General features: G+C 40.3%; 1 protein-coding gene across 3 annotated transcripts; it reads left to right on the forward strand.

Annotated features, from left to right (window-relative positions):
- Window positions 1–2,438: 2,438 nt before the first annotated feature.
- Window positions 2,439–9,757, forward strand: LOC139667892 (GTPase IMAP family member 9-like). 3 transcript variants are annotated; one of them, XR_011696967.1, is made up of 3 exons: window positions 2,439–2,506; window positions 4,555–5,978; window positions 7,952–8,085. XR_011696967.1 is itself a non-coding variant. In XM_071547374.1 (3 exons), exons 1-3 carry the CDS (start codon window positions 2,482–2,484, stop codon window positions 8,530–8,532), a joined length of 804 nt encoding a protein of 267 aa, XP_071403475.1. In that variant the 5' UTR covers window positions 2,439–2,481; the 3' UTR covers window positions 8,533–9,757. The 3 variants fall into 3 exon arrangements, 2 of the variants coding, with proteins under 2 accessions (XP_071403475.1, XP_071403474.1); XM_071547374.1 differs by having other exon boundaries at window positions 4,555–4,752; window positions 7,952–9,757; XM_071547373.1 differs by having other exon boundaries at window positions 4,555–8,092.
- Window positions 9,758–13,943: the final 4,186 nt, after the last annotated feature.

Raw genomic sequence — 13,943 nt, forward strand, 5'->3', positions numbered from 1 at the left:
TTAGCTAACATAAGATAGTTAACTTAGCAACAATCCACTTTAACAACCAATGGCACATCAGCGTTGCTCAAACTTATAGATTTTTAAATATGAAGTGAAATTATTCAAGGTCAACTTATTATCTTACCTGGTGATTAAATGAAGTAGTGGTAAATCTCAAAGTATTTCACTTCAGGTCACTGTGTGGGATGATTTATCAGCTTTATTGAAAAAGGACATTGATGGAGGCCAATTCAGTTCATTTTTTCAGTGTAGTTTCTCCTCTCTGTTGGAGGCAGTGTGCTGAAATAATTCTCTGACAGACTGTCTGCTGGAAAACAGGAAAAACCTCGTCAGGCTGTCCGTATCTGAAAAGATTTCCTCCCGATCGCTGCTTTTGCCGGTTTGTTAGCGATATTGTTTTCCCCCACGGTGGGCGTGGCTTTCCGAGTGTGACACACTCTGCAGTGTGTCTATGGTGGTTTAGTGGTTACCATGGTTACCGTTGTTGCCTCCAAGCAACAAGGTTGTGGGTTTGAATCGCCGCTCCGGTCATTTCTGTGTGGAGTTTGCATGTTCTCCCTGTGTTCACGTGAGTTTCATCCCACCATCCAAAGACACACAGGTCAGATGGATTGGAGACTCTAAATTACCTTAAGCATGAGTGTATGTGCATTCTAGGACATAGTATGATATATGACATGTACAGTATATGATGGTATGTTAAGCCATTTGAAACATGCTTGTGATGAAAGGCTATATAAATAAACCTGACTTGACAAGTGCAACATGGTTTAAAGTTTCAACCCATAGAGAGCAGTGCAGAAGCAATTCTCTGCCCCGTGTGATTTAGTGGGTTATTGTGATTGGGGTTCAAATCCATGCTTGTCTTTTTCAAAATCATAAACTGTCGAGAACAAGAGGCATATTTTCCAATGGAAGGCTAAGTCATCATGAATAACTTGAACAATATGTGATGAACAGTGTGATGAACAAAAGACACAGGCTAACACAAAATTAGCTATAACTATTCATCTGCGTGTCCAAACTTCACAAAACTTGTCTGTTTTTTAGGCTGGCTGTCTACCCTCTCTACCTTCTGTAATGTTTTGTCTGTCTGTCTTTTCACAGTGTTTGGACCCCTCAATTGCCGCTTGCAGCTATATGTATCACTTAAATTCTATTTTATCTCTGCTCAAAAAACTAAAATATCTATCTATCTATTACCAGATACAGTGCTGGTTTGCCTCATAGTGTAGGCTTCACAGAGACCAGATCAATGGCGTAGCCACGGTGTGCCAGGGTGTGCCTGTGCCACCCAAAGAGGCAGCTGGCACACCCAAAAATCAGATGCAGAATTAATTTTTTGTTATAGCCTTACTAAAACGTTTTGTTCGAAACTTAGGCTAATGGCTAATGGTCTAATTATAATAATTGTTAATTTTAAAATAAATTCTAAATTATTTTCGTCAAAAAACAACATCCACCGTCATGCACAGCCTGCCTACCAATCAAATGTAGTAGCCGTTGACCTGTGACCTCAGCGAGCATCACGGGAGACTAGCAGTGTAAAGTAAACAATGCAACACCTGCAGCTGATGCTAGAATATATCCACTAGTTTATCAAAATGAAACAGAGCTCGCTGTTTAACTTCTTCAAAAAACCTCACATTGATGACCAGCCGGACACAAGGCCGGTGGATGGGGGTCACTCCTACCCGTCCCTAATCGAAGTCTTAGACTCATGTGATAAAGACGTATTCCCCAACATGAACAGTTTACTTTGTGTTTTGATCACATTGCCTGTTACAAGCTGTTCCGTTCCCAACAGTCAACAGGATAAAATCCAGCAGGGAACTTACAGAGACTTTGGAGTCTAATGAAATAATTGAATCATTTAAGACCAAGCCACACCGTCTTGCCCTTTAAGCTGTCAACTTGCCCAGGTAGGCTGTGTCCCAATAAAGTTTCATGTAAATGTCATTTGGGGGAATGCTTCTAGTCTTGCCTAGTTATCTATTCTATTGTAGGCCTATTTTGTTTTATTTGATAAGCCTATGTAAAGAATGATTGCACTGTGATGTTTAAACTAACAATCAAAGACTGTGCAATGACTAAAGCACTTTTTATACTGTGTTATGGCTATGTTGTAGGCAAGCCTATATGGAGAGTGATGGATGGTTATATTTTTGTGGAGGTGTGCACATCAGTCTAGACTACTCTGTGTTGTAGAGAAAATGACATGTGGCACACCCAGTTTTTTTGATGCACACCCGCAGGCTTTTTTCTGGCTATGCTACTGGATCAGAGCAACCTACTTTTTGATTTGTTTTCTAATCTGTGAGTCCTCAGTCCTCCTACTGGTCAGATACAGTGGCGTGTTTTAGGGGAGGGAACTAGGAGGAGGCTCTAATATAAAGATGGGTTGAAAATGAAACTATTCAACAGCAAGACATCGACAGTGACACGACATCACAGATCAACTGCCTTTACAAGACAAACATGGCCAGCAAACCTTCTCAGCCTCGTAAGTACATTTAATGTACAGTATTCTACTCAGGGCAGCATTTGGGTTTGCCAAAAAAAGAGAACTTTTGTTCCCTAATATAAACCAGCAGAGTAACAACTCATCCTCTTCTAAAGTCACAAAAAGAATTAGTTATGAATTAGCTTTCAATTAAATCTTACTTTAACCTGTTACCTGCAAAAAGCAACAGTAATCAATACTACACACTCTGTAAAGATAAGATAAACTAGGAAAATAAAGTAATCAATAATATTTTTCCAAAATGAAGTCATCAATATTAAAGAGAGAATTTGTTCCACACTCAGTTACAAGTATTACTATAATTTTATATAATTATAACAACAACAATACTACTACTACTACTACTACTAATAATAATAATAATAATAATTTTGCTGTTTCATGTTTCAAATTCTTTCTTTACACTTTCAGTGAATGCAAATTAATTTCACTAATCAAAACATATGTTGTTATCAAATTAGGGACAGGTCAGGTTGAGAAATGAACACAATCCATCAGCTAAGTGCTGGTACATTTTGGCTGTGGCTGTAGGATTGTGACTTTGGCAGGTAAACAACCTTCGTTTGGTGGTTCATGGTTGGCTGGTATGGAGAAACTGCTGATTGGTCTTTCTTGGAAATCTCCAGTTAAGAAACAAGCTGTGAGGAATCCTGCCTATCCAGTCATGTGTAGCTCTTAGTGTTATTCTGTGTATTGGCTGGTTGGGCTACATGATCAATAATGAGTGGAGTCAAAGACTTTACGTTTAAGGATAATAAAGTTGTGATGATAACAATTAAAGTTGATTTTTTTTTATCTGATTTGTTTTGAGTTGCTGTTATATCTGCAGTTGTACATGTGAGCAATTTTTCCCAATTAATCTATCAATCAATCAATCAATCAATCAATCAATCAACCAACCAACCAAACTACAAAACAACCAATCATTCAATCCACCAACTGATCAATTCACAAAACTTTAAAAACCAAGTCTATTATTTTTGGTATAAACTGGACTGCAACACTTCCTTGACTTTGGTAAACAGATTTTATCTCATGACCTCATGTCACATTCTGTCTGTCAGTCAGAGATTCTTATCAACCCACTGACCATGAAGATGAAGCATAACAGGTTCCTGGATGGATCACACTTAGTGCTTCAGGACGATCACACTGTGCCACACATCAAGTTTTACCAGTTAAGACAAATGTATCAGAAAGATCAGTGTGTTGTTGGGAGGAGCTGGAAGGACATGGGCTGACAGGAAGTCATGCACACAAAATACTGATTCACTTAACATTTACATAGATCTTATTCAGGTTTGATCTGGATAGAGCTTAACTACGTACAAATCTTGGTAAAAATGCCTCAAAGATGCACTGAAAGCGGATACTAATCTGATTACCCCAGACTCCTGTTTGTGGTCAGAGATAGATTTGGCCACTTTGAAGCAGAGTGTAGAGTAAGTGTAAATTTCCAATCCGGACACATGAGTTGTGTCTGTTGTTATGTACTCAGCTGTATTTTCTATTTTATTTATCTTTCTTATGTAACTAGAAGGGCACTCCAAGGTTTGTGCTATTATTGCTTGTTCGTGAGTCAGATCCGGATCCGTTCCAAAATTTAATGGGTTCTTCCTTGGCCCATGCTACACCCTTCCACGAAGTTTAATGAAAATCGGGCCAGTAGTTTTTCTGTAATCCTGCTAACAGACAAACAGACAAACAAACAAACAGACGGCACCTAAAACATAACCTCCTTGGCGGAGGTAATAAAGTAATTCAGACTTGCAGATGAACATCAGTATTGTGGACATACAGTTGCTGTCTTGCTTCCCAGTAGCAGCACTGAAATGTGGAGGACAAAATAGTTTTAAAGTAGATCTTTTAGCATTACAAGCTTCATCAGGCCTGTCAGATTGTGACAAAACACATTTGTGGTTTTGCATTAATTAAAAGACAACGTTGTCAGACTGGTGATGCATATTTGGATGTGGATCTCAAGACTCTTACAACAACAATAACGTCCTTGTAAAATTCTCCAACAGAGCAACCACAATCAAAGGAACCAGAACTGCGGATTGTGCTTGTTGGGAAGACTGGAGTTGGGAAGAGTGCAGCAGGAAACACCATCTTGAGGAGAAAAGCTTTCACCTCTCAGCTGTCCTCTTCCTCAGTGACAACACAGTGCCAGAAGGAAACAGGAGAGTTGAGGAGGCAATCTCTGGCTGTTGTTGATACTCCAGGTCTGTTTCCCACCACAGAACCAGAAAGAAACCCTGGTTTGTCTGGCATCAGAACACAAGATGCGGTGGTGGAAGAAATCAGAAGATGCATGTCATTTGCTTCTCCTGGTCCTCATGTGTTCCTGGTTGTGCTCCAGCTTGGCAGATTCACACCTGAAGAACAGGATACAGTCAAAATCATTAAGAGCATCTTTGGTGAAAAGGCAGAATGTTACACTCTGGCCTTGTTCACCTGTGGAGATGATCTGAGGGCTGAAGGAGGTTCCATAGAAAGATTAATTGGTGATAATCCAGGTCTTGACAAATTTGTCAAGGAATGTCATGGGAGATACCATGTTTTTGACAACAGAGACAAGGATCTCTCTCAAGTCAAAGAGCTAATGCAGAAGATCAACACCATGGTTGAGAGAAATGGAGGAAGCGGAAACGGAGGAAGCCACTACACCAATGAAATGTTGCAAGAGGTTGAGAGAGCTATAAGAGAAGAAACACAACGCCTTCAGAAAGAAAATCCACAAATGACACCCAAAGAAGCAAGAACAATAGCTGAGAAAGACAATTCATTCATTAAGAAATGGGCTCCTTGGATAATAGGTGGAGCTGCAACTGGAGCTGCAACTGGAGTTGCAACTGGAGCTCTAACTGGAGCGCGCCTAGGTTCTGCTCGTGGTCCAGTGGGAATTGTAGTGGGAGGTGTGGTAGGGGGAGCTGTTGGTGCAGCAGGCTGTAAAGTTCATGAGAAATGCATTACACAGCGAATTTTCAATATTTCCAGTCTGAATAATTAGTTTGAGATAATCAGACCAATACTTATATCACGCCTTGACTACTGCAACTCCTTACTGGCAGGGCTCCCGGCCTGTACGCTCAAACCCCTACAGATGATCCAGAACGCGGCGGCGCGTCTGGTCTTCAACCAGCCCAAAACAGCACGTCACTCCGCTATTCATATCCCTCCACTGGCTCCCAGTTGCTGCCCGATATCAAGTTCAAGTCCTTGATGCTCGCCTACAAAACAATAACCAAAACGGCTCTGCCAAGGAGCGGCGCCTGATGCTGCCACCACAGCAAGGCCCTAAGTCTCTAGCCAGACTCTTCTCTTCTGTGGTTCCTCGGTGGTGGAACGAGTTACCAAACTCCATTAGATCCGCAGAGTCCCTCTCAATCCTTAAGAAAAGGCTAAAGACCCAGCTCTTTAGCGAATACCTTCTCACCTAATGGCCCGGGTAACCAAACAAAAAAATATATATGCCTCATAGCACTGCCCTGTAGCACTGCCTCGAAGCACCTATGTCCTGTTGGACCAGAACTTAGCTCTATAGCACTTACTCTCGTTGTTTTCTCCTAATTAGAACCTTGCTTGTGTTGTATGAAAATCTCATGTGTAAGTCGCTTTGGATAAAAGCGTCTGCCAAATGTGAAATTGTAAATTGTAAATTGTACTTAAAAATTAAGATAGAGGAAAATCATGGTAGTAATTTATTTTGTTGCATTTTATTTTGTTTGATTTGATTTGTGCCATTTCACAGAAAATATGTTTACCAATAGGCTGTTCAAACAGCAAACGACTTGGTTGATGGGTCGGCTTCTGATCGATTGTGGGCAGGGCCAGAGGCTCTGATTATATCTATTTAGCAAGCAAATCATATATTTTTTGCTGCTCTGGTATCGTTTGTCAAAATATTACATTGTTTAATGAGCCAACATATCTAGCTGGCAAGTGCTAATTAGTAGGGATGTAACGATGTATCGTGGGACGATATTTCGCGATCCAAAAACGTGACGATAGGCAGGTGAAAAATGGTTCGCGATATCAAGTAGCCTACAGCTTATCAATTAGCTGCGCCACCAAAATGTAGACTACTCTTTGTTTTCATTTACATACTTTAAACGCCAGAGGGCGGAATCAGCAGTCCTAGATCCTACTAGTTTGGTTTGCAGGACTGGCGTTATAACGTCATTGACACCAACGTTCACCGACGTTCACTCGATGAGGCAGGTGTGTAGCGTGCAACAGGAAATCGAAATACAGCCGTTACGTTAGGTAACATTATCATCGTTATTTTGAAAGAGACGGAGGTAAGTGTTCTGAGACATTCTTACATTTTCTATCCAGTCTGTTTCCTCAACATTGCGGTTGTTCCCATAGATATTAAACGGTTGTTCCTACCAGTTCTGTGGTGTCGGCCCGGCCCAAATGTCGCGGTTGAAAGTATCAAGTCCATGCGGTGGAAAAAGAGAATATGACGCCGCTGTCTGTGGCGGTTTATTAAGATCTTATGGATAAATTGACGCCTCTGGTTAATGGTGTTAGTGGTGTCAAGTAAACTGAAAACACAGGCAGTGGTAGCCGCCATATTGGTTTGAAGTAAACGTTACTATGGTTACAGAGATTATCCGTACAGACACAGTGGTAATTTACTCCTCTCTGCTCCAGTGTGACCAGACAGATGCAAATTCATTCTCATTCATAAATCCGGCAACATTTGCACAAATTGTAAAGAGGACATCCTTGTTTAGACACTTTATTTTAATTTACAATTTGTTTCATTTAGACAAGCATCCGCTGTTAAAAGCTGATTTATTTTATTCAACAGATTCCATTATTTGCTTTTTGCACTGAAAAATATATAACAAAGAAAGAAACCATTATAAAATAAACACTAGGAATAGGTTAAACTTCAAGTTAAAAATGTTGTATTTTTTACATTTTATGTCTAAACAATAAGCAAAGAATCTTCTACAGTCATTTGTTTCCATTTAAAGTCCCACTGAAACGGAAGTTAGAGCGTCTTTAGCTCCTGTGCTGTGACGTGTTTCCCAGTGAAACGGAATATTTGAGCGGTGTACAGTTACAAGAGGGATTTAAATCAAATCCTTTGCATTTGATTGGACTGCTACACAGTGGGCGGGGCTTTGTTTCAATTCTCTTGATGTTCTGCCTATGCAGGCTTTCCGACATGGGCATGCGAGCATGTATATCACTCCCTTGGTATTACATGAAATTAGTCCCTTTATTGGTTCTTCATTTGTTCCTGTGTGTGGATGTTTGAACCAGCTTTGTTTTGTGGTGCTATTACATTGTTTATTAATATTTTCATAATAATCCTTTGGCAATATTTACCTCATCTTTCCTTCACTTGCACTTTTTCTTTTTGCTTACAAACTCACTCCCATATCTAACCTCTCTTGTTTTCAGGGTCTGTCCTCAGCACTGACCTGAGACTGGTGCTGGTAGGTCAGGAAAGAGTGGGGAAGAGTGCAGCAGGAAACACCATCCTGGGAAAGAAGGAGTTTGCCTCTAGCTTAAGTTTCAGACCGGTGACGCTGAGCAGTGAGAAGAGAGAGGGTGATGTGTTGGAGCGCAGAGTGACCGTGGTGGACACCCCTGGGCTCTGCAGCAGCCAGCTGTCTGAAGAGCAGGTGAGGGCGGAGCTGGAAGAAGCCCTGCAGCTGAGCGCTCCGGGTCCCCATGCCTTCCTCCTCACCCACCAGCTGGGACGCTTCACCCAGCAAGAGCAGAAAGGGATGGAGACACTGGAGAAGATGCTGTGTCCTGCAGTCAGACGTTACACCACGGTGCTCTTCACGTACGGAGACAGACTGGGAGACACCGACATAGAGCGGTTCATCAGGGAAGACGAGAACCTACAGAAGCTGCTTCAGAAATGTGGCGGGCGTTATCATGTGTTCAACAACAAAGAGACAGGAAACACTGATCAGGTCAGAGAGCTCCTTGACAAAATAGACTTAAGCAGAGAGAACAGTCATATTATGTAAGAAGCTCTTCCCAGTCAAAGGAGTCTTCACTGATTTCCAAGATGAATCAAGTTAAGAGGACAGTTCAGGGGTTCTTCAGTGGGTCAGGGAGATCACCTGTGACTCCAGCTATCAGGGCATCACCAGACGAGAGGGAGAGGGAGCTGAATGAGGATGTCTGAGGAGGGGTAAGAAGAGTAGGAAGGGTCTTTTTCGGCAGGAAAAGTCTGTTGTTGATGGAAGGAGGTGTGTTAACGTTGGGATCCATATACTATCTATCAAGATGGAGGGGATTGCATGAATAAATTATTACTAATCTAAATCACTGTTTGGTGAAGGTACAATGGATGAAATGATTTTCACAAGCTTTGAATAACAATTTCAGTTTTGGCTGGATGGGGTGTATCACTTTGTATTGAAAATGTTTAAAGTAAAATTGAGAATGTTTGAATAAAAGGCATTATAAATAAACTCAAACCCATTGTAAAATGTAACTGTGTTCCATTACCTTACGTAAAAAAAATTATGTATACTGACTACAGTATCTGAGAAATTAATTCATGCATTTATAACAAGTAGACTAGACTACTGTAATGGTCTTTTCACCTGCCTCCCAAAATCAGCTGTGCGGCGACTACAGTTAATTCAAAATGCAGCTGCACGCGTTCTCACCGGAACTAAAAAGTCTGAACACATTACGCCGGTTCTTAGATCCCTGCATTGGCTCCCTGTCAAAACTAGAATCGATTTTAAAATTCTACTACTTGTTTACAAAGCTCTAAATGGCCTTGCACCTCAGTATATAACAGACATGCTAATTAGATACAAACCAGCAAGAACTCTCAGGTCCACAGGCAGCGGTCTTTTAACCGTCCCTCGTACTAACTCCAAAGCAGGGGATGCTGCCTTTTGTATTTATGCCCCAAGTAGATGGAACGCCCTGCCTGAGGACCTGAGAGAGGCCCCCACACTGAACACCTTTAAAACCAGGTTAAAAACCTTTCTTTTCACAACAATCTATGGCTAAGTTCTTAATGTGTATGTGTGTGTGTGTGTGTGTGTGTGTGTGAGTCTGTGTGTGTGTGTTTTGTATATTTTGACATTGGCATATTCTGCACTGATTCTTGTGTAACTGCACTAACACTTGTTGATGCATATTGCATATGCATACTGTATTGTCTTTTTATGTAAAGCACATTGTGTTGCCCTGTGTATGAAATGTGCTGTATAAATAAATTTTGACTTGACTACAGTTACGTGAGAAACTCAGAAATCCATTTAAATAATGGCAGTTCTTCTACACCTTTATGGAATGTGGAAAGAAAAAAGAAAAATTGTAAGTTAAATTTCCTGAACATTGTAATTTTCCACTTCTTCTTCATTACCTTCAATACATTATTGATTCTGTGTTATCCCTTGGATTCAAGATTCAAGATCCTTTATTGTTACATCTCATTATACAAGTACAAGAGAGTAAAAATCTTAAGTTACGGCTCCTTGACATAGCAGTGAAATTATACGTATTAGTAAATAAGTAAACAAAGAAAGAAGTAAATAATGGAGCTCAAGTAAGTAAGCATAAGATGGAAATAGAATAAAATAATATAAATAAAATAAGTGGAGAAAAATAAGTACAAGTAAGTAAACACAGTAACAATTGCACTTCTTTGCTCTTCTATATAAAAGAGCCTTGCAGCACAATATCGCACAGTGCATACACCATGTGTGTATGTATATGTATGTGTGGGTATAAAGTGCCGGGTGCATGTGTATGTGTGGAGTAAGCGTAAAGTGTCAGGTGCTTGTGTGTGTAGGATGTGTATATGATTGATTGATTGATTGATTTTCTTTTATTTTCATGTCATGCACACAAAGTGCCCAACCCTCATGGGCTTACAAGACACCAAAGTTACCGTTGCAGCGGCTATACATTTCAAAACATTTCTTATAACAAGATTACCGCTTATTATACAGCTTATTATACAGCTTATTATACAACTCGGTCTTAAACAAAATATTCTGCCTTCTCTCCCAAGCTTGACAAATAAAATCTGCTACACAAAAGATTCCCTTCTTGAAACACAACTCAAGTTTTTCGTAATCATCCAACCCAAAGAAATCAACATAAATAGAGGGCATTTTACTAAAAAGTACATCCCTTATGTCCTCGTAGACAGGACAGTAAAACAAAAAATGAACCTCGTTCTCAATTTCACCTAACTCACATAGCAAACAAAATCTGTCCTCCTCTGCAGTGGCATTAAACCTGCCGGTCTCTAGGGCTAATGGTAATGTTCCTGAACGTAACTGTGCACATAAGGCTCTTTGTCTTCTGTTTAAATTATACTTCACATCAGGTTCTACACTGTAGTTACTCTTTATGAGACAGTAAGTTCGTAGTTTTTGTTTATACCATATATCAACAGACCATTTTTCTTTATACATGAGAAACATTTTACTCCTAATCTCCTGGATATCGCAAAGTAACCTGACAAATCGTTCAAATAAAATAAGGATTTCAACTCATTGGCCCAGGGATGACCATGCGAAATATCCCAGTTAAATATCTTTTTAGTGAGTCTCTGGTCAGACATCTTCACAAGTCTATTCCAAAGCCGAAGCATTTGACCTATATGTCTGATGTTTGGAGATTCCCATCCCATATCTCCACTAATGGCCAAAACTGAAGTAAATTTATGGACTCCCAAAAAAGATCGAATAGCTCTGTGATGCACAGTGTTGCAACTTGTATGTTCACGGAAACCCCAAACACCAGAAACCTAGTCAGACACAGGACACACACACGAATTATAGAGTTGTGTATAAGTATGAAATCCCAGATTACCACAATGTTTAACCTTGTTCAGAACAGATCCCAGTGCTCTACCCGCTGACTGAGCTAGAACACTGACAGCTTCTTTAAATGTCATGTGCTCGTCCAGCGTCAAGCCAAGATATTTATACTGATCAGTATATGACAGCACTATTGAACCAAAATTAAGAACAACTGAACTTCTCTCCCTTGATTTTTGTCTAAAATGTACTATTTGTGTCTTGTCTTGATTCACCATTAGTCTCCATTTCCAGCACCATTCCGCAACAATGTTCATCATAATCTGCAGATCTTTTTCATGTTCAGCAAGTAAGACTATGTCATCCGCATATAATAATATGCCCACAATCTGATCATCAACTTTAACTCCCAAGCTGGAAACTTTAATTTGAAGAGCTAAATCATTGACATACATAGAAAACAGTGTTGGAGACAAAACATCTCCCTGCCTCACACCAAACTGTTGGGAAAACCATCCAGTTGTGTATTCATTAACCTGAACACGGGCAACAGGTGCTTGAAAAAGAGACTTAATGGCATAATAAAACTTCCCATTGACTCCAGAATTTAACAACCTATATTGAAGAAGTTCCCTATTAATCCAGTCAAAAGCCTTCTTGAAATCAATAAAACAAACAAATGTAGACCTATTCTCCTTAATTCTTGCACGTATAATGGAAGTGACTGCATATATATGATCAATACATGCTCTGGCTTTTCTAAATCCATTTTGCTCATCCACAAGCAAACCTGTCCTCTCAAGGTGGTCTACAAGTCTGCAATTTAAAAGTGAGGAATACAATTTATATACACAGCTAATAAGACTTATACCCCTATAGCTGAGTGGTAGCTTGGGATCATTTTTTGAAGATTTAGGGATAGGTTTAATAATGCTCTCGTGCCACTGTGCAGGAATAATGCCACTGTCAAAACAAGACCGAAACAACTCAAATAACACATTAAATAACCTCGGCGACTTCAACACTTCATTGGAAATTTCGTCAATTCCAGTAGCTTTTTTCAGTTTGCATTTATCTATTACCTTTTTTACCTCTTCAATAGAAAAATTTGCATTCAAAAACATATTACAGTTATTTACATCTGCCTTCATTTCAGTTTCCATTACCTCTTTTAAACTAGTTATTTCCTTCAAAAAAACTTCGTCAAATGAATTGTTGCAGCCAGAAAACAAATCCGCAAAGTCCTTTTCCCACTTGTGTAATACAACCCCTAAAACAGAGCTACATTCACCATTCTCTAGTTTTACCTCCATGGGAATTTCCCTAGATTTTCTGGGACCCAGTCTATTAATTTCATTCCAGAACTGTTGGGGATTATGAGTTTGTAAGTGATCAATATGCAATGAGAGACCTCTATTAAAGTTACGTTTCACAGTGCGTAACCTCTTGTCAAATTTGGTTTGTCTGTTCTTAAATTCTATCTTCAGCCCTTCCCTCAGGTTTTTATTTTTACAACTTAGAAACTGTTTCTCTGCTGTTCTTAAATTGTCCCACAAAGTCTGCAAATCTCGATTCCAGTAAGGTTTGTAAGATATTCTAAAACCTTTATGGCTACAACCTTTCCTCTTAACACATTTATTCATTTCTGTATAAACACAGCTACACAATCTATCATACCAAGCATCCAAATACCTTTGGTATATGTACAGTTCGGAGTTCAGAGTTCTTGATTTGGGCGTGTCTGTATGTGAGACAGGCAGTCTGTCAGTGGAGCAGAGACTAGGACCCAAATGCAAAGACTGGCAGCGAGAGGACTTGTTACAAGCAAGAGTTTTAATGAAAAAAAAGCCAAGGCAGAAGTACAAATCAGGAAATCCAAAAAGGGAAAAAACCAAAACAGGCCGACAGGTAAAAGGAAAAATAAAAACCAAACCTGGCCGGTAACTAGACAGATCTCCGCATGGTACACACAACAGGAAACACAAGACAGAGCTAAACACAACAGGTAACAGAAGACAACGAACTCGCAAGGACTACAAGGAACAGAGACAAGATATACAAACAGACTGATTACACATGAGGGACAGCTGGCTGGTAGGGGAGAGTCCGGGAGGTGATTGGTGGAAGGCAGGCTGGTGAAGGGGGAACAAGGTAACAGGGCTAATGGGCTGACGGAAGACAGGTGTGGTGGAAGCAGGAGGAGAAGAACAGGTGAAGAGGGGAAGTCTGAGGACATCTGGTGGACAGATGGAGAATGGCAGGACTGGGGAGTGAAGAATGAAGGGAGAGAGGCAGGTCAGGAGGTGAGGCAGGAAATGGGACAGCCGGTCCCATGACACAGTCAGGCAACAGGCAGTTAATGTCCATTGTTCATAAGCCTGGTGACCTGGTGAAAGAAGCTGTCCCGGAGCCTGCTGGTCCGGGCCTTGAGGCTGCGGTACCGTTTGCAAGACGGCAGCAGCTGGAACAGTCCATGGCTCGGGTGACTGGGATTATGTTACTGATTAGTTTTGATGAGGTAACTCGTAACTGTGATGGAAAACATTTTTAAAGTAACCTACCAAGCCCTGCAGCCTAATGCATTCCACTTGGGATTATGGTATATTAGGTGTGAACTAGTATTTGAAAGCAATTTAAAT

The sequence above is a fragment of the Centroberyx affinis genome, unplaced genomic scaffold, assembly GCF_046629955.1.
Source record: "Centroberyx affinis isolate AG114_WGS23_722 - 3 ecotype Tasmania unplaced genomic scaffold, CSIRO-AGI_Caff_v1 ptg005856c_1, whole genome shotgun sequence".
Classification (NCBI taxonomy): Eukaryota; Metazoa; Chordata; class Actinopteri; order Beryciformes; family Berycidae; genus Centroberyx; species Centroberyx affinis.

Excerpts from the sequence above, each read along its gene's own strand:
- LOC139667892 (XM_071547373.1), top strand. The coding sequence starts at position 2,482 with ATGGCCAGCAAACCTTCTCAGCCTC. Across the intron at positions 2,507-4,554 it reads CAGCAAACCTTCTCAGCCTC|AGCAACCACAATCAAAGGAA; the intron begins GTAAGTACATTT and ends ATTCTCCAACAG.